The 23,938-nt window shown below is 43.5% G+C and overlaps 1 protein-coding gene across 5 annotated transcripts in view; it reads left to right on the top strand.

Moving 5' to 3' along the window:
- Positions 1–18,383, top strand: part of dnajb6b (DnaJ heat shock protein family (Hsp40) member B6b) — a 147,020-nt gene extending 128,637 nt beyond the window's left edge. For all 5 annotated transcript variants that reach the window (XM_070881624.1, XM_070881619.1, XM_070881621.1 and 2 more), the window contains 2 exons: positions 2,147–2,359; positions 8,543–18,383. In XM_070881624.1, coding sequence (XP_070737725.1) covers positions 2,147–2,359; positions 8,543–8,625 — 296 coding nt within the window. In that variant the 3' untranslated portion in view covers positions 8,626–18,383. The remainder of the gene's footprint in view (positions 1–2,146; positions 2,360–8,542) is intronic.
- Positions 18,384–23,938: the final 5,555 nt, after the last annotated feature.

Below are 23,938 nucleotides of genomic sequence, written 5' to 3'. Positions count from 1 at the left end.
AGAATTAATGTTTCTGCCAGTTCTCAAGCCTAATCTAACGTCTTGTGTTAAACCTGTGTCTCTCTTATCCTTACCTTCTGAACAGTACTGATACATCCCAATTTCACAATTGTTAAAACAATTCCATTTCTTTAATCAAAGTAAGTATTACTATGCTCTTCCTACACAATCCATTTCACGCATAGTGATGTCAATTTTCTGCCCACTACAGAATGGTGCTCAAAGGGAGAGTTGCCAGCAATCTGTAACTGTTGAATGGCGTTTGTCAGTGGGTGGTAATGCAGATGCCCTGTCGTAAAAAACACTTGGAACATAGGAATTGCTAGACAAAAAAAGACCAGGGTCTATCTAGTTAGCAATTAGGAAAGCAAATGGTAAGTTGGCCTTTATTACAAAGGGATTGGAGGACAAGAGTAAAGAAGTCTTACTACAATTGTATAGGGCTTTTGTGAGACCACACATGGAGTACTGTGTAGTTTTGGTCTCCTTACCTAAGGAAGGATGTACTTGCCTTCGAGGGAGTGCAACAAAGGTTCAGTAGAATGATTCCTGGGATGAGAGGATTGCCCAAGAGGAGAGATTGAATAGGCTAGGCCTATATCCCTAGAGTTTAGAAAAATTAGATGTGATCTCATTGAAACACATACAATTTTTAAAGGGCTTTGCAGGCTAGATTCTGGGAGGATGTTGAAAGCTTTGGAAACGGTAAGTCCAAAATCACCTGTTCCTCCCAAGAATGCTACACTTACCACGTCATGTCGCAAATTCCTCATAGGCTAGATCCCAAAATATTATCTTCTGAAAGCAATTGATCTAATTTGCACTTGAATGAATCAATACTTTCTGCTTGTCCTCTAGGAGCCTGTTCCATAGAGTTACCACTCGTTCATTGAAATAATGCATTCTCCAGTTCTACTGTTCTGGACAAGCTGAAACAGCTTGTCATGGTTTACATTATCTAGTCCTTATAAATACCTAAAAACAGCAATTTATTGTCAATCAAGACCCCATTTAATCCTTCCTGGATTTTTTGTCCCAATGTGAAGTACTTTGCATTTCTCTACATTGACTTTCTGCCCAAATCCCAAGTATATTCCAATCCTCCTGTAGCTTACCCTATTCAGCTTTGGTGTGTACTGCTTTCATTAGCTTTGTATCATCTGCAAATGTATCCATTGTGCTTGCAACTTTCAGCTTCAGATCATTTAAGATCCATGTATTGAAGTGGAGCTTTGGTGGATCTCAAGTGGCAACGACTACTGTATCCGAAAAATACAAATAGTAATATCTTAAAGTAGTACGTGCTTCTGTGTTAAATATGTATTAATTTTTTTCTATACTAGCTTTGTTAACCATGGCTACAGCATAATTAATAAAATGATACCATGTGCAGGATCAAATGGTGATGTAAATGAATCTATTACACTCAAGTCTAAAAATTACCAAGTACAATCTGAGCATAAGAATTCTTGACACACTTGTATGACATTATTTGTTCACTATTTAAACAAAGAATGAATAATTGAATAATTGACAAATTAATGCCATACTATGAGTTCATTCATTGATATTCTGGGTTCTAGTTCTTACAAACTGCCCATAAATGCAGCTCAAATGTAAAGAAAGATTTGCATTTACATAGCGTCTTTCATGACATCAGGATGTACCAAAGCACTTTACAGCCAAAGAGATACTTTGAAGTGTAGTCATTGTTACAATGTAGGAAATGCAGCCATTCAATTTGCACACAGCAAGGTCCCATAAACAGCAATGAGATAGTGATGTTGGTTGAGGGATAAATATTGGTCAGAACACTAGGGGAACTCCCCTACTCTTCTTCAAATAGTGCCGTGGGACCTTTTAGGTCCACCTGAGAGGGCAGTTTAGGTTTAATTTCTCCTCTGAAAGACGGCTCCTCAAACAGTGCGGCACTCTCTCAGTACTGTACTGAAGTGTCAGCCCAAATTAAGTGCTCAAATCCTGGCTTGAGACTTGAACACACAACCTTCGGATTCAGAGGTGAGAGTAATGGGGAAGTGACGCACGACTCACAGCTTTAGAGTGTGCTTGGTGATTCTGCACTGACGAAATGGCCTGGAATGCAGTCTGAATATAATTTGCACTGAACACTGCCTTTCTGTTTCAGGAGTTGAAGATGAACATGCCTTAGCAACAGAGCTTAGACAGCGAGGACAACAGGCCTTACCGGGTCATTCGTCTTACACACGCTCGTCACGGCAGCATTCCACGTCCTACCCAAAACACGATTACCAGTATCATGTTGAAGAGGAAGAGGAAGCTGGATCGCCAACAATGGTCTACAGTGTCCCTGAGGAAGGAGCCACTTCCAACTTTGCAGGTGTGAATGCAAGTCAAGAGATGGGAAGGAAAAATACTGAGCAATTAGGCACTGATCAAAATAAGAAAAGCAATTCCCCAGATAAGGGCTGCCACTGTTGTTGAGCTGTGCTAGCCCTGACCTTGGAGAGGTTAGCTCTGGCCTTCTGCAGTTTGTATGCTAATACTGCCTATTATTAAAGAAAGCCATCATTTTTAGGGGTAGTGCTAATTCAAGCTAAAAAAAACGTTATTTCTTAATTAACAAGCAGTAACTTCCCAAAATTCATAAATCAATGTTCTATTGCCATATATAATTAAATGTTGTGTGGTGAGTGTCAGTACAGGAAGCAATACCCAACAGGGCCTTGGAAAATCTCTGGGCTTTTGGGGGTGTGGGACTAAGCACAACTGCTCTTTCAAAGAGCCAACCAGCTTTAGAGTGTGCTTGGTGATTGCAACTGTTTATAAAAACATTTCCATTCACTAATCAAATCAACAACTAGCAACCAGCAGAAAATCAATCAAATTCCTTAAGAATATTATCCCCTAAAATTGCCATTTAATTGTGCTCGTTCTCTTCTGGCTCCTCTGCCGTATTCCTTATCAGTGATCTAGCTGTTCCCATTCTAAAATCACCTCCTTGTTGGGAAGTTGGAACAGAAGGCCAGCCTTCAGGTAAAACTATCATTTGCGACATTCCTGTAAGGAATCAATGAAAAAGTGGACTGTGACAAAGGGATTTCTAAATAGTGGGATGTATTAGGCACTGAAATTGTGACCTTTAGAAATCCCTCAACCAGGCAAATCTGTTGCACAGCCAAACTGAGAAAGGTGAGATAAAGCCGTGAATTTTTACAAGTCCATTATTGCACTGGATTCAAACCAGTCGCATGTCTGCAGCTAATTGGGATGCTATTAGCGTCAACTACGTGAATAGTAGAACAGAGCAGTAAGGGCATCATTAGTAATAGATGTACTGAGACTGAGAACACACAAATGAATTGTGGAAACCAGAACTTGCTGACCATTAAAAATCATCAAATAAAAACAGAATGCCATGGAGCCACCAGAGAGTCCTTGTCGATGACAGCAATGATGGCACAAGCATGAAGTTTGTCCCCAAGCAAACAAGCCACCTTCAGATGCAACAGTCCATGCCACCGTTTGAATCTAGCAAAGGGGATTTGCACAAAATCTGTTGTAGGAACATCATGTGCAATGTCAGAGCGTGTGCGTGTGTGTGTGTTGTGTGCACACAGTCCAGAATAGCACCTATCGGCATCTATTCCTTAAATATTGCAGTAATAGCTGTACAGCTCCCTATAATGACATTGAGAATGGATGGATAATAGTACTGCCTTATTGCCACAGGTCACTTTATGCACCAATAGTGAATTACTATTTCTAAACTTAAAACATTCAAAATAATTTAAATTAGGGATTAGAGATGATTTTTGCAGATTTCAGAAATGCCCTGTTAGTACTCCTAATTGGCATACTCAGGACAATGACCGATGATTGTACTGGATTATAGTAAGTTGGTGGTACAGTCTGTTCAGTAGAGGGTTTGGACATTACTCTATAACCCTTTTTTTAGGATTTCGATGGTCACAATTGAAGCTACTTTTATACTGCCACTGAGAGATCTGTGTCCATTAGCTGACTCTGGGCATTTACACCGCTAAATCTGTCTCCCGTCATTCCAATGGCAGACGTGTAAACCAACGGAAAATACTCAATATCCAATTATTGTCTCATTTGAAATGTATTGTAAAAATTACAAGACACTGAGAAAGGCTCTTAAATAAGATTTACTTAAAAAGAGAATAGTCTATGTTATCATTGGTTTAATCAATTTCCAGATTGCTATGGGTTTTCATAAAAGCTATAAAGGGTATCCAAGTCTATAGTCCTGTATATACTCATGTAGTTTACGCAAGACAACCCCCCTAGATTTTTTTTTTAATGACTCGTGTATAACATTGGTCACCATGGATCTTCAGAAAGCAGGAAACTTTGTTTAGCGTGCAGTGACTGTTTCATACACTGTCATCCCCACGCACAGACAAGGAGGAAATGGTACCTGAGATGGGTGAATGGGAAGCTGAAAGCCCGAGAGGGGTAAATGGAAGCATAAAATAGGAGAGTGGGAGGCTGAGAATCAGAAAGACACAAGTGATGCCAGAAAGTCTAGCGTAGATCAGGTCAGGAGCAGATAAGAACATAAGAAATAAGAGCAGGAGTAGGCCATACGGTCCCTTGAGCCTGCTCTGCCATTTAATACGATCATGACTGATCCGATCATGGACTCAGGTGCACTTCCCTGCCTGCTCCCCATAACCCCTTATTCCCTTAGCGGTTAAGAAACTGTCTATCTCTGTGTTAAATTTATTTAATGTCCCAGCTTCTACAGCTCTCTGAGGCAGCGAATTCCACAGATTTACAACCCTCTGAGAGAAGAAATTCCTTCTCATCAGTTTTAAATGGGCGGCCCCTTCGTCTAAAATCGTGCCCTCTAGTTCGCGTCTCCCCTATCAGTGGAAATATCCTCTCTGCATCCACCCTGTCAAGCCCCTTCACAATCTTATACGTTTCGATAAGATCACCTCTCATTCTTCTGAATTCCAATGAGTAGAGGCCCAACCTACTCTACTTTTCCTCATAAGTCAACCCCTCATTTCCGGAATCAACCTAGTGAATCTTCTCTGAATTGCCTCCAAAGCAAGTATATCCTTTCGTAAATATGGAAACCAAAACTATATGCAGTATTCCAGTTGTGGCCTCACCAATACCCTATGTAACAAGACTTCCATGCTTTTATACTCCATCCCCTTTGCAAGATTCCATTGGCCTTCCTGATCACTTGCTGTAACTGCATACTAACCTTTTGTGCTTCATGCACAAGTACCCCCAGGTCCCGCTGTATTGCAGCACTTTGCAATTTTTCTCCATTTAAATAATAACTTGCTCTTTAATTTTTTTCTGCTAAAGTACATGATCTCACACTTTCCAACATTATACTCCATCTGCCAAATTTTTGCCCACTCAGCCTGTCTATGTTCTTTTGCAGATTTTTTGTGTCCTCACACATTGCTTTTCTTCCCAGCTTTGTATCGTCAGCAAACTTGCCTACGTTACACTCGGTCCTTTCTTCCAAGTCATTAATATAGATTGTAAATAGCACTGATCCCTACAGCACCCCACTAGTTACTGATTGCCAATCTGAGAATGAACCATTTATCCCTACTCTCTGTTTTCTGTTAGTTAGCCAATCCTCTATCCATGCTAATATATTACCCCCAACCCTGTGAACTTTTATCGTGTGCAGTAACCTTTTATGTGGCACCTTATCAAATGCCTTCTGGAAGTCCAAATACACCACATCCACTGGTTCCGCTTTATCCACCCTGTTCGTTACATCCTCAAAGAATTCCAGCAAATTTGTCAAACATGACTTCCCCTTCATAAGAACATAAGAATTAGGAACAGGAGCAGGCCATCTAGTCCCTCGAGCCTGCTCCGCCACTCAACAAGACCATGGCTGATCTGGCCGTGGACTCAGCTCCACTTACCCGCCCACTCCCCATAACCCTTAATTCCCTTATTGGTTAACATGCTGATTCTGCCTGACCGAATTATGCTTTTCCAAATGTCTTGCAACTGCCTCTTTAATAATGGACTCCAACATTTTCCCAACCACAGATGTTAGGCTAACTGGTCTATAGTTTCCTGCTTTTTGTCTGCCTCCTTTTTTAAATAGGGGCGTTACCCATTTGCACTTTTCCAATCTGCTGGAACTTCCCCAGAATCCAGGGAATATTGGTAAATTACAACCAATGCATCCACTGTCCCTGCCGCTACTTCTCTTAGATGCAAGCCTTCAGGTCCAGAGGATTTATCTGCTTTTAGTCCCAATATCTTACTGAGTACCACCTCCTTAGTGATTGTGATTGTGTTAAGTTCCTCCCCCGCCATAGCCCCTTGACTATCCACTGTTGGGATATTGTTAGTGTCCTCTACTGTAAAGACTGATACAAAATATTTGTTCAGAGTTTCTGCCATCTCCATGTTCCCCATTACTAATTCCCCGGTCTCATCCCCTAAGGGACCAACATTTACTTTAGCCACTCTTTTCCTTTTTATATACCTATAGAAACTCTTGCTGTCTGTTTTTATATTTTGTGCTAGTTTAGTGGGGTTCTCAGAGTGAACCACAGTGACTCACTTAGAAGATGTCCCCTACTTTCAGCCCCCAAATAGTGACTTAAATTTCTAAGCATTGCACTGAATTTACAAACTGCTTATCTCATTGTGCCTTGAAGTCATTTAATCACTGACATATGTAGTTTAATTTTGCAAAAATAGATTTAAGTCAAGTTTGGCTTTAAGTAAAAGGATTTTTTTTCCCTGTTGAACACCAATTATATGTACTTTGATTGTCATGGGAAGTTTGAGTAGCCACTGGTAATGGTCAAGTGGAAGGCTGCAGGTCCTTTGTTTTAAAATCAGGGAAGTTATCTCCCATCATATAGGACTCTAACAGTATAGGATAGTGTCATTTAACTGGAGAGGTCTTATAGGGAGACAACACACAAGCTATGTCCTGACCCCTATCCCTTACAGCTAGATACCAATGTTCAGCTCCGACCTGAGTTTTGAGGAATATGAATTCTCTCTTTCTAATAGGAGATTTAAGTTGTGATGCTAATCTGTTCTAGGAACAGTAGGTCGAGCCTGCTCCGCCATTCAATTAGATCATGGCTGATCTTTACCTCAACCTAATTTACCCATCCTAACTCTATATCCCTTGATACCCGTACCTAACAAAAATCTATCTATCCCAGTCTTGAAAGCTCCAATTGTCCCAGTATCAACAGCCTTTGAGGGGAGAAAATGTCAGATTTCCATTACCCTTTGTATGAAGAAGTGGCCGAAATGGCCTGGCTCTAATTTTAATAGACATCTCATGTAGTGCCAATTTAGCCAGCTTTATCTGAAAGATCTAGCTATTGGCAGGTAGACGCGTTGTGCTATGAGTAACAGAAATGAGTTTGCTTTGATTGAAAGGTAATTTTTATATCACAGCTGAGGACTGGAACTAAATTTACTATTTCTGTTTCATTTCTCTTTGAACCCCTACAAATCTGAATTTCCTTTGCAGCTTTCAAAATGTTTTTTTTTACTTCACTGAGGACTTCAAAAGCAATGCAATCCCTGTGTGTAAAATCTACTTTCACCCCGAGGATCATCGACGGTTTTTAATAACGAGCCTAAGATGTTAGAGACACTCTGCCAGCTTTTATTCTTGGAGTCTGTGACAGTAAAAAAAATGGGTCAGACATTTTTTTGTTGTTATGGAAAACAGAGCATAAAAGGGCCATTTTGGACATTTAGTCATACCACAGATATATTTGTGTCCATTGCACTTCACTAACTCAAATCCTCAACTACGTATTTTAGAGTACAGGTTGAGCACCAAAATCCGGAGTTCCGGAATCCAGACTCCGGACCGATTGGTGGCAGGGTCATCCGGAATTTGTAAAATGTTCCAGAATCCGGACTCGCCGACCCTGCCGACCTTGGGGCCCTGCCGCTGCCCAACCACGGGCCTCGCCTCCACCTGCCTCACCCCGCTCGCCGCTGCTGCCCTTACCTCGGAGCCCTGCCGCTGCCCAATCTCAGGCCTCACCTTGCCGCCGCTCGCCTCGCCCCGCTTGCCGCCGCTGCCCTTACCTTGGAGCCTCCTCACCGGCCTGCCCCAACACCTCCCCTGCGACGGGGCCCGCAGGCCCGAACAGCTCCACCTCGGCGGGCCCCGCCCGAACAACTCCTCGGCGGCTGGGTCCCGCCCGACAACCTCCTGGACGGGGCTGGCGACCCGAACAGCTCCTTGGGGAGCAATCCCCCCCCTCCCCCCCCCCCCCCTTTTTGATGTTCCAAAAACCGGAAATACCCGAACCTGGGCTCGGGTGTTTCTGGGTTCGTGACGTCAGAAAGACGTTCCAAAGTCCAGAAAACCGCAAAAGCCAAAACGGCCTTGGTCCCGAGGGTTCCGGATTTGGGACGCTGCACCTGTAGTATGGACGAGGGTGCTACCCACTGAGTCACAGCTGACACAATACAGTATAATTATAGTGCAACATATATTTATAAAATGTTAATGTTTGATAAACTGCTTGATGAAATATCAATGTTTTCTCAGGCCAGAAAGAAGGAGGGAAGAGGAGGAAGCAACGGCACAGGGAAGAACTGAAGAAGAAAAAAACAGCGAAAGTGAAGCATTAGTTTAAGGTGCAGTGCGTGATGTTTGAACTCCAGCAGAACACAGTTATTTTTCATGTTAATTGATATAAGTTTACTGAATGTGAATTAAAAGTAACACATAGCATGAGAGTATTTTCTGTTTTTATGGATTTTTTTTTTATAGCTTCGAAAAGTAGCGGAATGGTATATAAAGATCAATTCTGTGATTTGGACCCTCCTGCTGGTGGTGTCAGATCATGGAATCACCTCTCTGATCTCATAAAGTGTGATATGTCTTAGCCAGGGTTCGGGCAAAGCTGTTTTATGGCAATTTAACGTAGTAACATCGGCATTTTTATTTAGTAGAACAACAACTTGCATTTATATAGCTCCCGTAACATAGAAAAACACCCAAAGGCACTTCACAGAGGCGTGAGGAAAAATGGACGCTGGACCAAAGACGACAAGAATAGGTGGGTTTTGAGGAGGAGGAAGCGAGGGAATTCCAGAGAGCGGAAGGCACAGTTGCCACGTATGGTGTGATATTTCCAGAGAGCACATAGCACACACAACCTTTAAGATGGCAGAAGTCTCCTGAAGTCAGGTGACCTGGTCCTTTTATTATAAACAGCACTGGCTGCAGTAGCACAGGAGGCCACAGTGTGTAGCTACAGACATTACATATGGGTGAAGGGAGGGAGGAATTTGGAAGAGGCCAAAGTCAGAAGATGAGAGAGTTTGGGGGTCGGTGGGGATGCAGGACGGTGGGCAGGTTACAGGGATAGGGAAGGGCAAAGCAAGAATTTTCAACACAAGCATTTTAACATTTGAGGAGACCGGCAAGCAATTTGGGTCAGTGAGGATGAGGGTGATGGACAAGCAGGATTTGGTGTGGGATAGAATATGCACAGCAGGGATTTAGATGAGTTTAAAATTTATGGAAGTTGGGAGGCAGCCCAGGAGATCAGTGGAGTAATTGAGTAGTTGCCCCCACTTTTCTTTCCATCACATAGATGGTCATTGTCACAACATCTTCCTCCAGTTGTGTCACTGGTCAGGGTGATGTTATTGATGAGAGCAGTTTGATGTGATAGTAAGAACAGCACACAACAGTTAAAGCATAATGGCACAACAAACATATTGGCAGATTAAAGCCCTGTGAAAGCACTGTTACAGATTGTATCAAGTTCCACTCCCTGAAATAGCCCACCAAAGCATACGAGAGCATGGGCCTTATGCTAAACATCCATAAGACAAAGGTCCTCCACCAACCTGCCCGCCACACTGTACTGCCCCCGAAGATCAAAATTCACGACGAGGCCTTGGACAATGTGGACCATTTTCCATACCTCGGGAGCCTACTGTCAACAAGGGCGGATGTCGATGACGAAGTCCAACACCGTCTTCAGTGCACCAGTGCATCCTTCGGTCGCCTTAGGAAGAGAGTGTTTGAAGACCAGGATCTCAAATCTGACACCAAGCTCATGGTCTACAGAGCAGTAATGATACCCGCCCTCCTATATGCTTCAAAGATGTGGACTCTGTACAGTAGGCAGCTCAAAACACTGGAGAAGTACCACCAATGCTGCCTCCGCAAGATCCTGCCAATCCACTGGCAGGATAGGCACACCAACGTCAGTGTCCTAGCTCAGGTCAACATCCCCAGCATCGAAGCACTGACCATGCTCGATCAGCTCCGCTGGATGGGCCACGTCGTCCGCATGCTTGACATGTGACTCCCAAAACAAGCGCTCTACTCGGAGCTCCGATACGGCAAGCGGTGTGGCCGAGGAAACATTTCAAGGACACCCTCAAAGTGCAACCTTGATAAAGTGCAACATCCCCACCGACACTTGGGAATCCCTGGCCCAAGACAGCTCAAAGTGGAGGAGAAGCACCCGGGAAGGTGCCGAACACCTCGAGTCTCATCGCCGAGAGCAAGCTGAAGTAAAGCGTAGACAGCGGAAGAACCGCACAACAACCCAAGCACCCTACCCACCCGTCCCTCCAACCACCGTCTGCCCCACTTGTGACAGAGACTGTAAGTCCCGCATTGGACTCATCAGTCACCTGAGAACTCATTTTTAGTGTGGAAGCAAGTCATCCTCGACTCTGAGGGTGTTATGTATGCAACAGCTTGTAACCAGCATTCTACCACCACCAGAGGGCGCATCTGTTGGAGATCCAAGGGATCCCAGCATCCCTTGGGAGCACTGCATATAAGCAGGTCTCCCATGCTGTGCCAGCACTCTGGAGTCAGAATAAAATGTCTCACTTACTCAAGTCTACACTACTCAGTCACATTGCTTTATTTGAGACATAAAAAGAGGGACTGCCTAAGAAGAAGAAGAAACAGCCAATATGAAGATGAGCTTGGAATGGTCTGTTCTTTTCTCCAAGATGGCTCAACCATATTCTGTGTTAGGGCATTATTTCCAGTAGCTGAACACTAAAGCTTTCAGCATAACCCGCCAAATATTGAGCAGAAAAATCGACCAGGGTTTCAACTGCAGGAAGGTGGTTATGCATGGGCAGGATCAGGTGTGATCCAACATTCTATAGACTCTGGATCAGTTCCTATCACTGGGAGGATAGCTAATGTAACCCCACTTTTTAAAAAAGGAGAGAGAGAGAAAACGGAATTATAGACCGGTTAGCCTGACATCGGTAGTGGAGAAAATGTTGGAATCAATCATTAAGCATGAAATAGCAGCGCATTTGGAAAGCAGTTACAGAATTGGTCCAAGTCAGCATGGATTTATGAAAGGGAAATCATGCTTGACAAATCTTCTAGAATTTTTTGAGGATGTAACTAGTAGAGTGGACTAGGGAGAACCAGTGGATGTGGTGTATTTGGACTTTCAAAAGGCTTTTGACAAGGTCTCGCACAAGAGATTAGTGTGCAAAATTAAAGCACATGGTATTGGGGGTAATGTATTGACGTTGATAGAGAACTGGTTGGCAGACAGGAAGCAGAGAGTAGGGATAAAGGGGTCCTTCTCAGAATGGCAGGCAGTGACTAGTGGGGTACTGCAAGGTTCAGTGCTGGGACCCCAGCTCTTTACAATATACATTAATGATTTGGACGAAGGAATTGAATGTAATATCTCCAAGTTTGCAGATGACACTAAGCTGGGTGGCAGTGTGAGCTGTGAGGTGGATGCTAAGAGGCTGCAGGGTGACTTGGACAGGTTAGGTAAGAGGGCAAATGCATGGCAGATGCAGTATAATGTAGATAAATGTGAGGTTATCCACTTTGGTGGCAAAAACATGAAGGCAGAATATTATCTGAATATTGACAGATTAGGAGACAGATTAGGAAAAGGGGAGATACAACGAGACCTGGGTGTCATGGTACATCAGTCATTGAAAGTTGGCATGCAGGTACAGCAGGCGGTGAAGGAGGCGAGAGGATTTGAGTATAGGATCAGGGAGGTCTTACTGCAGTTATACAGGGACTTGGTGAGGCCATACCTTGAATCTTGTGTACAGTTTTGGTCTCCTAATCTGAGGAAGGACATTCTTGCTATTGAGGGAGTGCAGCGAAGGTTCACCAGACTGATTCCTGGGATGGCAGAACTGACATATGAAGAAAGACTGGATTGACTAGGCTTATATTCACTGGAATTTAGAAGAATGAGAGGGGATCTCATAGAAACATATAAAATTCTGATAGGATTGGACAGGTTAGATGCAGGAAGAATGTTCCCGATGTTGGGGAAGTCCAGAAGCAAGGGTCACAGTCTAAGGGTAAGGGATAAGCCATTTAGGACCGAGATGAGGAGAAACTTCTTCACTCAGAGAATTGTGAACCTGTGGAATTCTCTACCGCAGAAAGTTGTTGAGGCCAGTTCGTTAGATATATTCAAAAGGGAGTTAGATGTGATGCTTACAGCTAAAGGGATCAAGGAGTATGGAGAGAAAGCAGGAATGGGGTACTGAAGTTGTGTGATCAGCTATGATCATATTGAATGGTGGTGCAGGCTCGAAGGGCCGAATGGCCTACTCCTGCACCTATTTTCTATATTTCTATTTTTCTATGCTTAAGGTCAGTTAAGCCCTCAAGCTTAGGTGTTAGCCGTGGCTCAGTGGTAGCATTCTTGTCAGAAGGTTGTGGGTTCAAGTCCTACACCAGGGACTTGAGGACAAACTCTAGGCTAACACTCCAGTGCTGTACTGTCAGAAGTGCTGTCTTCCAGATGAGATGTTAAACTGAGGCCCTGTCTACCCTCGCCGGTGAATGTAAAAGATCCTACGGAACTATTTTGAAGAAGACGGGAGATTTCCCTGGTGTCCTGGTCAATATTTATGCTTCAACCCACATCACACAAAAAAAGATTATCTGGTCATTATCATATTGTTGTTTGTGCGACCTTACTGTGCACAAATTGCTGCGTTTCCAACAGTAAAGAAAGAAAAAAGACTTGGGATTTATATAGCGCCTTTCATGACCACCAGACACTTCAAACACATTACAGCCAATGAAGTACTTTTGGAGTGTAGTCACCGTTGTAATGTAAGAAACACGGCAGCCAATTTGTGCACAGCAAGCTCCCACAAACAGCATTGTGATAATGACCAGATAATCTATTTTTTTGTTATGTTGATTGAGGGGTAAATATCGGCCAGGACACCGGGGATAACTCCCCTGCTCTTCTTCGAAATAGTGCATGGGATATTTTACATCCACTTGAGAGAGAGAAAGCAGACTGGGATTTTGGTTTAACGTCTCATCCGCAGGGCGGCATCTCCAACAATGCAGCACTCCCTCAGCATTGCACTGGAGTGTCAGCCTAGATTCTTTGTGTTCAAGTCCCTGGAGTGGGACTTGAACCGACAACCTTCTGACTCAGAGGCGAGTGTGCTACAACAGTGACTACACTTCAAAGATAGTTCATTTGCTGTAAAGTGCTTTGGGACGTCTTGAGCTCTTGAAAGGCGCTATATAAATGCAAGTTCTTTCTATCTATCATGCTTGAATACTCCTGACACCAGGATCTTACATGAAAAAGAATGCCCACTTCTAAGAGGCATTGAGGGACAGAGTGGAGGAACAGTACACACCCCAGCATGTGTCACTATCTTTAGGAGAGGGAGATGGGGAAGATAATTGGAAAGGGGAGAAATAACTTAAAAAGCAGCCTTTGTCCCAGCATTAGTTTATGAATCCAAGTTTGGATTAATGAATGTTTTTACAAACATATCCCAAAATGTCTGTTCAGATGGGCTGTAATTTGATGCTGTATTACCCCTCACATTAAAGGACGTTTCAGGAAATCGCTACACAATTTACTGCAATCTTTGATATTTCAGAAAACCCAGGGATGAATGCCAAAATGAAAAAGAGCAAAGGAAATTATTGCCTCAGCTCAATAACTATCAAGTGCGTTGCGTTAAGTTCCTATTTACAGGTGCAGAAATGAAGGCAGCTGGTCTCCACTCAGTTGGACATACATGTTCAAATATTGACCCAAGATTGCAGCACCAGGTCTCACGATATCATGGCATGCTGCACATTTTCACAACTCAGTCTTTAATATACTCCGATAGCTTGCTGGTTAGCACATCTGTTTAAAATTTCTTTGCGCGCTATTTTAATGGTCTTTAACTCCATCTTATAAAAGGCCAACGATTAAAATAACACAGAGGCGACTTACATGAATGGGCTAACCAGCGCACTTCCAGAGGAATTTACCCTCCCCGTAACACACTCCAGTATACCTGTGAGTTAACCATATGATTAGCTATCAGTTCTCTAGTGATGTATCAGCAATACAAATCTTTGGGTTCTCCAGCCTGCTCTTCCTGTGTCTATGCTTCAACATCTGAAACCCCTTTTATGTTATGGGACTGCTTTCAGTTTTAGAACTGAGTCAGTTCCTTTTGTTGCCCAATTTCTAACTGCAGCCTTTGGTAACAACAGGACAGCTGCAGGTGAAGAGAGTTTGCACAAGTGAAGTTGCTCAGATATTGCAAACGCACAAATTTGCGTTGCGATTTTCTCATTCTGGCCCTGGACCTTCCCTGACGACTGGTCAGGTAAGTAACAGTGTAAACAACAGTTCTTCTGTTTCTTGCTGGGTCATTGCAGCTGCTGCCTGTGACCTACTGCCAGGTATCTACCAGTGCACTTTGCAATCCACCACTGGGAGGCATGCAATCCTCATCAAACTATGGAAAGTAGACATTCATGTTTGTCCCATTGGCAAGTATGAAAAGTGACTCCCTCCGAATATCCCCTGGGTTGATTTGCTCAGAACTGTTAGTATATTGAACGGCGTGTAATTATTCTCTACATGAAGACTAACTTAGCTGTTTAAGAAGTATCATTTATTTTATATAGTGTGTATGCACTTACTGAGGAAGTTTCTTCCATCCGGGGCTGGAGTTTTCTATTGAGTTACACTGGAAAGCTTGCTTCCCGGATTTCCCAGCAGAAGTGGTGGTGCCGTACTTATATAGATGGGCATATTGCAATGATATGCAACATCATTAAACATGCAGTCACTTGCAGCACTGCTTGTTCATTCTTGGCATCCAGCGTGGCTATGGGTGATGCAGGGGCTATTTAAGGTTGAAGTGTAATCAATTGCCAAGGCTTAAAGCACTAAATTGGGGGAAAAAATGGATTTAGAAAGTTAGCACTGAGAACATCAGCCACACTTCGCTGTGGCAGGCAAGGTCTGCTTCAGTTGATTTCTGCCTCCACCACAGACAGACTCCTCAGCGAGAGTCATCTCTATGGCTGGCTGGAATCCCACCAGACCAAAGGTGCGCTCCCGGTCCTAGGTCGTCGTTCTCTGATCTGTCTACAAACAGCAAGAGCCTAGATTTTCCTCACCAGGGCAGCCGTAAAAGGAAAATGGGCTGATATTTCGCCCCATCAGAAATCCGCCAGATTTGTGTCCCGACACATCTTCTGGTGAGCAAAATCAATGGCATTAGAAGTGCCCGCCTCAGACCGAATATTAATACCTAATTGGGTACCGGTAGGTTCCACAGTTCTGACATTTAGAACATTTGATATTAAGAATGTCCATTTTAAATGGATGTCTAGGCAGTGGTAAACATCCAGCATGTCCATGTACTTTAGTCATTTTATAATTAATTTTTTTGTTTTGCTCCTGATACTTTCCTCGGGGCTTCTCCCACCCCTCCGTTGTAACTTTGGTGGAAACCATTCTTTCTATGCATAAATGGGATTTCTGCCGAGGTTAAGACTGAGGAGCAGGAGAAGTCCTGAGGGATTTCACCTCCCTTAAATTCTCCGGTGTCTTTATGCCAGTTGCTGAAGATTAATCCCCCCCCACCTCCAGCACTGATGGATGTAAATCAGTGGGCTGTGTATCAGGCAGGCTTGAATATAAATTGAAAGGAGAAGGAGAACTGAGACTATGAGTACCCTCCTCCTGCCCAACAACCCACCGAAATCTCTGCTCTCCTCCAATTCTGGCATCTTGAGCATCCCCAATTTTAATCGCTCCACCATTGGCAGCCTTGCCTTCAGCTGCCTAGGCCCCACGCTTTGGAATCCTCTCCCTAAACCTCTCCGCCTCTCTACCTCTCGCTCCTCTTTTATGACACTCCTTAAAGCTTACCTCTTTGACCAAGCATTTTTGTCACCTGTCCTAATATCTCCTCATGTGACTTGGTGTCAAATTTTGTTTGATAACGCCCCTGTGAAATGCCTGAGGATGTTTTACTACGTTAAAGGTGCTATATAAATGCAAGTTGTTGTGGATTTACCTGTCAACCGTAGCATGTGTGCAAAGCGGTTTCACTTCACACCGATGCTGCAGTTTTAGTGTAAATTGCATCTGAATCCAGATGAGGGAGTCTCACTCTGCTTCACTTCAAAGTCAGTTCAAACATTCACACCCAGCTTACATGAACCAAAACTGCTTCACACTAACCCTAAACTGGTAGTGTGAATACAACCTAAGACTAGTAACTTCAACACACACACACTCAAAACTTCCCCGTGGAAGCTCAGGGGGAAATTCTAGTAAATGCATGAAAAGCAGTGAAAATACTCTATCAAGTTTTAGGCACTAGAATTTTAGAAGCAGAGTTTTACGCAAGCCATTACTATATTTGCTATTAAAAAAATGATTTTGTAGAGGTCATGGCAGTCTTAAGATGAATTTTGATGTGGTTGAAGCTCCCACTAGCTAAACAGGAGCCTCCCTAAAAAACAGTCAAAGGAAAGTGAAAGAATCATAAGTAAATTGCCAAGAACTGCGTCCGAAAAAGTATATAATAATGAGTGGTGACTTTCTGTACAATTCTGCTGTAACCCTTTGTTTATTATGAAAGTTCTGATCATGCTGTAAATGTTATAATTGTGCCTGAAATGATTGTATCTGAAGTGTAAAAAAAGTTGAGTAGAAATTCCAAGTGCTGTAAATCACATGAATCACATAGCTGGCTCGGGCTCAATGGGCCAAATGGCCTCCTTCTGTGCTGTAACCATTCTGTGATTCTATGAATACTGAACATGCTCATTTTACAATTGTGTGTGTGCTATTTTTATACAAGTGTTAGCCCGTTTAATAGAACGTACATTTTTCAAAATTCATGTGGGCGTCTGGCAAGACCAGCATTTATTACCCATCCCTAATTGCCTTTGAGAGAAGGTGGTGGTGAGCCACCTTCTTGAACCATTGCAATCCATGAGGTGAAGGTTCTCCCACTGTGCTGTTTGGTAGGGAGGTGCAAGATTTTGACCCAGTGACGATTAAATTGTGCCTTTCATGTCCTCAGGATGTCAGCAAGCAATTTACAACCAATGAATTTCATTTTGAAGTGTAATTATTGTTATATAGACCCACACGGCAGCCAATTTCTGCACAAGGTCCCACAAACAGCAAATGAATGAATTACCAGAAATCTGTTTTCTGATAATGCTAATTGAGGACAGTATGTTGTCCAGGACATCGGGAGATCTCCCCTGCTTTTCTTCAAATAGTATCATAGGATCTTTTCAGTCTATCTGAATAGTTAAACAAGGCCTCAGTTTAATATCCTCAGCCAAATGACTGCACCTCCTACCTCAGTACTACACTGACGTGACTAAGTCCTAGAGTAGAGTTTAATCCCATGACATTTTGACTCGGAGACAAGAGTGCTGCCAACTCAAGCTAATAAAATAAAAATATTGCACACAGGAATGCGTGCAGGCATGCTAAGTGTTTCGTGTGTAAACTTTACATATTGGAATTGCTATCCTAGTATCTCTTATGGTGTAACATTACTTCCTATTTGCATATTTGTTAGGATATTGTTATTTTACTGTAACATTAGTTATTTCATGACCGTTAACTTATCTGACTTTTTGCTCTGACACTGTGTTTGCTTGTTTGTCTGTGTTTGTTTTCCAGAACATTCTCTAGCTCTTTTGTCAAAAGGCCATCAGTGCGACAAGTAATTTGTTACTGTTCAGACCCACTCAAAAATTAAGATTTTCATTGTCTTTAGGACTTTTTAGGCAAAACTCTGGTACTTTGACAGCACTTTGTAAGCGTAGTACGTGGTTAAGCGTAATATTTTGTAGATCTTGCCACATAGTGTCACGCTGTACTATCCTAAATATCAGTAGTACTGAAGGGCTGCAGGATAGGGCCTGTATTAATGTTTAGTTTCCATTTTTGGATTTTATGATGCGTCTGCTATGACTGTGCCTTCTGTTTATCAATGTACTGAATACAAACCCTGTACTGACTGCAGAAGTCTATTGAGATTGACCGTAGCTCCTTGTAAGTACAGTAAAGGGGGTCTGCCCTATTGTTACAAAGCTAAAACCTTGCAAGTGTTTCTGTCATTCTTATTAACAAAAATAGCTTGCCGCAAAATCGAAGCCATGCAAATTTTGATTTAAACTTACTCTGGTAACAATTTAGCCCCTCAGTGCACTGCTGAGGGACGGCTGCACTGTCGGAGGTGCCGTCTTTCGGGTGAGATGTTAAACCAAGGCCCCGTCTGTTCTCTAAAGTGGACGTGAAAAGAGCCCATGGCACTATTTCGACGAAGAGCAGGGGAGTTATCCCCGGTGTCCTGGTCAACATTTATCCCTCAATCAACATAACAAAAACAGTTTATCTGGTCATTATCACATTGCTGTTTGTGGGAGTTTGCTGTGCGCAAATTGGCTGCTGCGTTTCCCACATTACAACAGTGCCTACACTCCAAAAGTACTTCATTGGCTGTAAAGCGCTTTGAGATGTCCAGTGGTCTTAAAAGGCGCTATATAAATGCAAGTCTTTCTTTCTCAAAAATGACCCAGTTTACAGTACCAGGAAACATTGATCTAGTAAACATATAGGGGGTTATTTTAACCACAACAAAAACAGGTGGGTTGGACTCGGGTGGCATGTTACACTTTTAAAAATCTGAAACCCGACCTTAACCCGGTTTTAATGGAGACGGGACAAGGGACATAAGAACATAAGAACATAAGAATTAGGAACAGGAGTAGGCCATCTAGCCCCTCGAGCCTGCTCCGCCATTCAACAAGATCATGGCTGATCTGGCTGTGGACTCAGCTCCACTTACCCGCCCGCTCCCCATAACCCTTAATTCCCTTATTGGTTAAAAATCTATCGATCTGCCCCACAGAGGCAGGTTGTCCATTTAAATATTATAATGAGACTGCGTAAAGCAACCACCCCCCCCACCACCAAATCGGCAACCAACCCCCTGATCCAACGAACAACCCCCCCCCACCAACTCCTTCCCCCCCCCCCCCCCAATCGGACCTCCCAGGATTGGGAATTGGAACCCTCTCCCCAGGAATCGCAACTAGCAGCCTCCCACCCCCAGATCAAACCACTCCCGCTGGGATCGTACCCCACAATGCTCCCACTAGCCCAGCTATAGGCTCCTTACCTGCTCCTGGTGTGCGGCCTCCTCCAGAACGTTCCCTGCCCGACAGGGAGCCAAGCCTGTCGGGCAGGCTGGCTTCCAGGCGAGGAACCTGCTCAATAAAAAGATACACACTGTGGAGCCTAAACTCCACAGTGTGCAGGGAAACCCGGACGGTCAAGGTTGGGACCATAGTTTCTATGAGAAAGATGACCACTGCAAAACAAGTCTAAGGCTGTGTTTGAACTTGGCATTTAAATAGTATGAGTGCATGGGTAAAATAAATAGAAATGACTGCATAACCAAATGCTTTCTAAATTGAAAGTTTTGGATAAGGTCTATAATGGGCAAGAATAAAAGGAGCTGGGAACACATGCTCCCCTACTGCCTTCAGTCTGCATGAAGACATAATCCTCTCTGTACATGGGACTTTTCCCCAACTTATTGTCCTTTTAATAGTGGTACAATATACACATACACTTCTCTCATGGGTCCTATGTCTGCTAAAAAGGTCAGTTAAAAAAAATCTATTGAACTGCACCGATGGACTTTTTGCTTCCTTTACTATCTATGCCCGCTGTGCACCTTGACGACTCTCCACAGTTACAAGTGCTGATTAATGAACTTTAGATGTTTAATAATCTTCCTCCACTGAAGTTCCTTAGGCTGATTTCCCTCTGCTGTGAATTAAGGGATGCCACAATGTTTCCAGCCTCATTCTGCTCGGTCTCCGGTCAGCTGATAATTGACCGGTTTCTTCTTCCCTACAAAAGGCAGCAAAGGGCCTGGAGGCCTCTGGCTGCTGTTCGAAAGGCAGCCAAAAGGCCCCACATTCAAAGGCTGTTATCATTGGTGCAGACCCCACAGGCTTGCATAGCGATTGACATTCCTGCCTGATACGTCCTTACTATACAATATAAATGCACACTAGGCCCATGCTTGAGAGAAGGTCAGTCTGTGACCTATCCTTTATTTCACAGCACTCAAGTGATGGAAGTGGGTGGAGCTTCCCCTTTTATATCTGAAGGTCCAGGTTAGGAGTGTCTCCCACAAGTTCGCCACCTAGTGGTCAGTGTTCTCACAGTGTACAACTTAGGTCAGATTATACATGGGTTACAATGCTGGTTGAATACATGACACTGCCCTGCTCCTGGGTGCAGATTCCTTGCCAAGAAGCAAGCTTCGTGCTGAGGAAGGCCCGGTCAGTATTGGTAATGCTGAGCGGGTGCAGGTCAACTCAGCTCGGCTTCATCCCACGGGGAGGGAGGCAGGAAAACCGGCCCTAATAATTTTTTCAGTGCTCCTTCAGTTTTTTATTCCCCCCCCCTCACAATTTGAAAGCTTTTCCTCTAATCCCACAAACAAATCAATAATACCAGACAAAATAAGACCCATAAGTTAGTTCCTTTTGTAGCAAAATTATTCTTATTGTTACATAGAATTCCAGGCCACACCTGGAATACTGCGTGCAGTTTTGGTTTCCATATTTACAAAAGGATATACTTGCTTTGGAGGCAGTTCAGAGAAGGTTCACTAAGTTGATTCTGGAGATGAGGGGGTTGACTTATGAGGAAAGGTTGAGTAGGTTGGGCCACTACTCATTGGAATTCAGAAGAATGAGAGGTGATCTTATCGAAACGTATATGATTATGAGGGGGCTTGACAAGGTGGATGCAGAGAGGATGTTTCCACTGATGGGGGAGACTAGAACTAGAGGGCATAATCTTAGAATAAGGGGCCGCCCATTTAAAACTGAGATGAGGAGGAATTTCTTCTCTCAGAGGGTTGTAAATCTGTGGAATTCGCTACCTCAGAGAGCTGTGGAAGCTGGGTCATTGAACAAATTTAAGACAGAAATAGACAGTTTCTTAACCACTAAGGAAATAAGGGGTTATGGGAAGCAGGCAGGGAAGCGGACTTGAGTCCATGATCGGATCAGTCATGATCGTATTAAATGGCGGAGCAGGCGCGAGGGGCCATCTGGCCTACTCCTGCTCCTATTTCTTATGTTCTCATAATTCCATAGCATTTACAACACAGAAGCAGGCCATTCGGCCCACCTGGTCTGTGCTGGCGTTTATGCTCCACACGAACCACCGCCCACTCTACTTCCTCTAAGCCTATCTGCATAACATTTAATGCGAGATTCTGATCCTGCCTACCTGTTTGTGAAAACTGACTAAAAACTGACAGCAAACGCTTCTATAGATATGTGAAGAGAAAAAGATTAGTGAAAACAAACATAGGTCCCTTGCAGTCAGATTCAGGTGAATTTATAATAGGGAACAAAGAAATGGTGGACCAGTTAAACAAATACTTTGGTTCTGTCTTCACGAAGGAAGACACAAATAACGTTCCGGAAATACTTGGGGACCGAGGGTCTAATGAGAAGGAGGAACTGAAGGAAATCCTTATTAGGCGTAAAATTGATGGGATTGAAGGCCAATAAATCCCCAGGGCCTGATAGTCTGCATCCCAGAGTACTTAAGGATGTAGCCCTAGAAATAGTGGATGCATTGGTGATCATTTTCCAATAGTCCAATAGTCTATCGACTCTGGATCGGTTCCTATGAAGTGGAGGGTAGCCAATGTAACCCCACTTTTTAAAAAAGGAGGGAGAGAGAAAACAGGGAATTATAGACCGGTCAGCCTGACATCGGTAGTGGGTAAAATGATGGAATCAATTATTAAAGATGTCATAGCAGCACATTTGGAAAGAGATGACATGATAGATCCAAGTCAGCATGGATTTGTGAAAGGGAAATCATGCTTGACAAATCTTCTGGAATTTTTTGAGGATGTTTCCAGTAGAGTGGACAAGGGAGAACCAGTTGCTGTGGTGTATTTGGACTTTCAGAAGGCTTTCGACAAGGTCCCACACAAGAGATTAATGTGCAAAGTTAAAGCACATGGGATTGGGGGTAGTGTGCTGACGTGGATTGAGAACTGGTTGTCAGACAGGAAGCAAAGAGTAGGAGTAAATGGGTACTTTTCAGAATGGCAGGCAGTGACTAGTGGGGTACTGCAAGGTTCTGTGCTGGGGCCCCAGCTGTTTACATTGTACATTAATGATTTGGATGAGGGGATTAAATGTAGTATCTCCAAATTTGCGGATGACACTAAGTTGGGTGGCAGTGTGAGCTGCGAGGAGGATGCTATCAGGCTGCAGAGTGACTTGGATAGGTTAGGTGAGTGGGCAAATGCATGGCAGATGAAGTATAATGTGGATAAATGTGAGGTTATCCACTTTGGTGGTAAAAATAGAGAGACAGACTATTACCTGAATGGTGACAGATTAGGAAAAGGGGAGATGCAACGAGAATTGGGTGTCATGGTACATCAGTCATTGAAGGTTGGCATGCAGGTACAGCAGGCGGTTAAGAAAGCAAATGGCATGTTGGCCTTCATAGCTAGGGGACTTGAGTACAGGGGCAGGGAGATGTTGCTACAGGGCCTTGGTGAGGCCACACCTGGAGTATTGTGTACAGTTTTGGTCTCCTAACTTGAGGAAGGACATTCTTGCTATTGAGGGAGTGCAGCAAAGGTTCACCAGACTGATTCCCGGGGTGGCAGGACTGACATATCAAGAAAGACTGGATCAACTGGGCTTGGATTCACTGGAGTTCAGAAGAATGAGAGGGGATCTCATAGAAACTTTTAAAATTCTGACGGGTTTAGACAGGTTAGATGCAGGAAGAATGTTCCCAATGTTGGGGAAGTCCAGAACCAGGGGTCACAGTCTAAGGATAAGGGGTAAGCCATTTAGGACCGAGATGAGGAGAAACTTCTTCACCCAGAGAGTGGTGAACCTGTGGAATTCTCTACCACAGAAAGTTGTTGAGGCCAATTCACTAAATATGTTCAAAAAGGAGTTAGATGTAATCCTTACTACTCGGGGGATGAAGGGGTATGGTGAGAAAGCAGGAATGGGGTACTGAAGTTGCATGTTCAGCCGTGAACTCATTGAATGGCGGTGCAGGCTCGAAGGGCTGAATGGCCTACTCCTGCACCTATTTTCTATGCTTCTATGTTTCGATGGACTGGAGGGTAGCTAATGTAACACCACTTTTTAAGAAAGGAAGGAGAGAGAAAATGGATAATTATAGACCGGTTAGCCTGACATCAATAGTGGGGAAAATGTTGGAATCAATTATTAAAGATGACATAGCAGCGCATTTGGAAAGCAGTGACGGATCGGTTCAAGTTAGCATGGATTTATGAAAGGGAAATCATGCTTGACAAATCTTCTAGAATTTTTTCAGGATGTAACTGGTAGATTGGACAAGGGAGAACCAGTGGATGTGGTGAATTTGGACTTTCAAAAGGCTTTTGACAAGGTCCCAAGAGATTGGTGTGTAACATTAAAGCACATGGTATTAGGGGTAATGTACTGACATGGATAGAGAACTGGTTGGCTGACAGGAAGCAGAGAGTCGGAATAAATGGGTCCTTTTCAGAATGGCAGGCAGTGAGTAGTGGGGTGCTGCAGGGCTCA

The sequence above is a fragment of the Pristiophorus japonicus genome, chromosome 5 (assembly GCF_044704955.1).
Source record: "Pristiophorus japonicus isolate sPriJap1 chromosome 5, sPriJap1.hap1, whole genome shotgun sequence".
NCBI classification, from domain to species: Eukaryota; Metazoa; Chordata; class Chondrichthyes; family Pristiophoridae; genus Pristiophorus; species Pristiophorus japonicus.
The sequence above is the reverse complement of the archived record's forward strand: the minus strand, read 5'-3'. Positions and strand labels throughout refer to the sequence as shown.